The 1,866-nt window shown below is 36.8% G+C and overlaps 1 protein-coding gene across 1 annotated transcript; it reads left to right on the top strand.

Moving 5' to 3' along the window:
- Positions 1–407: 407 nt before the first annotated feature.
- Positions 408–1,355, top strand: LOC141661278 (AP2/ERF and B3 domain-containing transcription factor At1g51120-like). The gene has a single exon (XM_074468262.1). The coding sequence runs from the start codon at positions 408–410 to the stop codon at positions 1,353–1,355; it is 948 nt and encodes a 315-aa protein (XP_074324363.1).
- The last annotated feature ends 511 nt before the right edge of the window (positions 1,356–1,866 follow it).

Below are 1,866 nucleotides of genomic sequence, written 5' to 3'. Positions count from 1 at the left end.
TTGCTCAGATGTAACGAGTGCCGCATCCACTAATAAAATTTCAGGAAGATATGATCATATTTTGTGAATATACCCTTATATTTTTATATTTTCTAGGGACATTTTCATAAATATCCAAAAAATTTAATAACAAAAAATAGTAAAATATTATTTAAGGGGTGACACATGTCCCACGTGGCCACTTACTAGATCCTCCCTCGGTGACAAGAGTTGGGAAACTTCTGTAGTAGAATGCAGAAAATGTAGTTCCAAAAGTCGTTTTTTAGTTGAGCTAATAAAAAATACATTATATTCTATGTTTTATGAGTTACTAGCTGCAGATCATTTTCTCTGCAGGTTTGGATAGTTTAAGAATGAAATGTATTTACTTGTTTCATTTACCAACTTTCCTGTGATTGCAGTAAACGATGAAGAATCTCTTGAATGTCTCAGCACATATGTTCGGCAAAGCTTCAGGTTCGAACAGATTGAGTCATAATCAATCATGTACCAAGCGTGCAAGGCATGATAAAACTATTCATAGCTCGAGTTTTAAGGGAGTCGTTGCTCTAATGAATGGAAACTGGGCGGCACATGTTTATGTAAATCATAACTGGATTTGCATAGGGATTTTCAAGACAGAGGAGGAAGCTGACATGGCATATGAAAGCACAACCGCCAAACTTTTGATTGATAGCCTCCATAAAAACTTGCTAAAGACAGACAACATTGCACAAGAACCAAATTTTCAGAAACAAGTCTGCATTGCTGATAGCCTTTCTTGCAGGTCTGTCAATATTTTCGAGGCACAGAGGCAACAAGATTGTACACGTACCCGTCTATTTGAAATACTTACTCCTAGCGACGTAGGTAGGCTCTCCAGAATTGTGATTCCGAAAATTTATGCTAGTTGCTTCCCATGCGATTCCCATGAGCTAGCTTTCTATGACCAGTCGATGACACTGTGGAATTTTCGCTATGGTGTCTGTAAGGGAAGTAACAGTCATGTCTTATCTAGTGGCTGGAAAGATTTTGTGCAAGCAAAGGATCTGAGATCAGCGGACAAAGTTATTTTCTTCAAGTGTATGCATTTTGAGACAGGGTCAGTTGTTCACAGTTCTTTTGCTATTAATGTGGAATATAATGCTAATAGAGTACAAGTTGAGGAAGCCAACACGGGAAAATATGTCGTTGCTGATGGCGAAAAATCGCATTCGAAGGAAGGGGTGCAGAACTTTGCTCTTGAACAGAATCACAGTGGAAATGCAGGTACCAGGCTCGAGATGGATATCGAGGCTGACAATGACTTGAACAGAACTGATTCCAGGAAAGCACCTGAGAATTGTGTCATGCTTTTCGGGGTGAAAATTCCTTAAGGAGGTATCTGGGAATATTTTCTCTAATCACTTAATCTCATATACCATTGTGCAAGTGCACTTATGTATGTTCTTGATTCTACATCCAGGTATTGCAGTTTCGCAAGACAATAACATTTTGAGTATGCTAAATTTATTTCATTTTAGTAGTTTTAAATAAAGAGGACGTTCAGAACATAAACTGAAGCTAATGTGATTCATTTTGCAGTCTCAATCAAATATTGCATTAATTTCTATTAGTAAGCTTTTATAGCAGTGCAGGTTTTTTATAATAGCTTGTGCTCTAAAACTCAAGCCCCTATTTGAGGATATAGAAATTGAATAGGGTCCATATTTTTAGGCTGGGAGGGAGTAAGATGTGAGAGCAAAGAAAATGAAGAAGAGCACATAATTTTAAGAGTTAGGAGTGAGAAATGTAAATAATTTGAGAGTTTCAGCCTTTTCTTCACTTCTTCTCCCGCTTTTCTCCAAAAATAAATTAAAATAAAGTAAAATGTCAATAAATTTTTGA

This window comes from Apium graveolens, chromosome 5 (genome assembly GCF_009905375.1).
Source record: "Apium graveolens cultivar Ventura chromosome 5, ASM990537v1, whole genome shotgun sequence".
In the NCBI taxonomy this organism is placed as follows: Eukaryota; Viridiplantae; Streptophyta; class Magnoliopsida; order Apiales; family Apiaceae; genus Apium; species Apium graveolens.
The sequence above is the reverse complement of the archived record's forward strand: the minus strand, read 5'-3'. Positions and strand labels throughout refer to the sequence as shown.

Coding starts and splice junctions, on each gene's coding strand:
- LOC141661278 (XM_074468262.1), top strand. CDS start 408: ATGAAGAATCTCTTGAATGTCTCAGCACATATGTTCGGCAAAGCTTCA.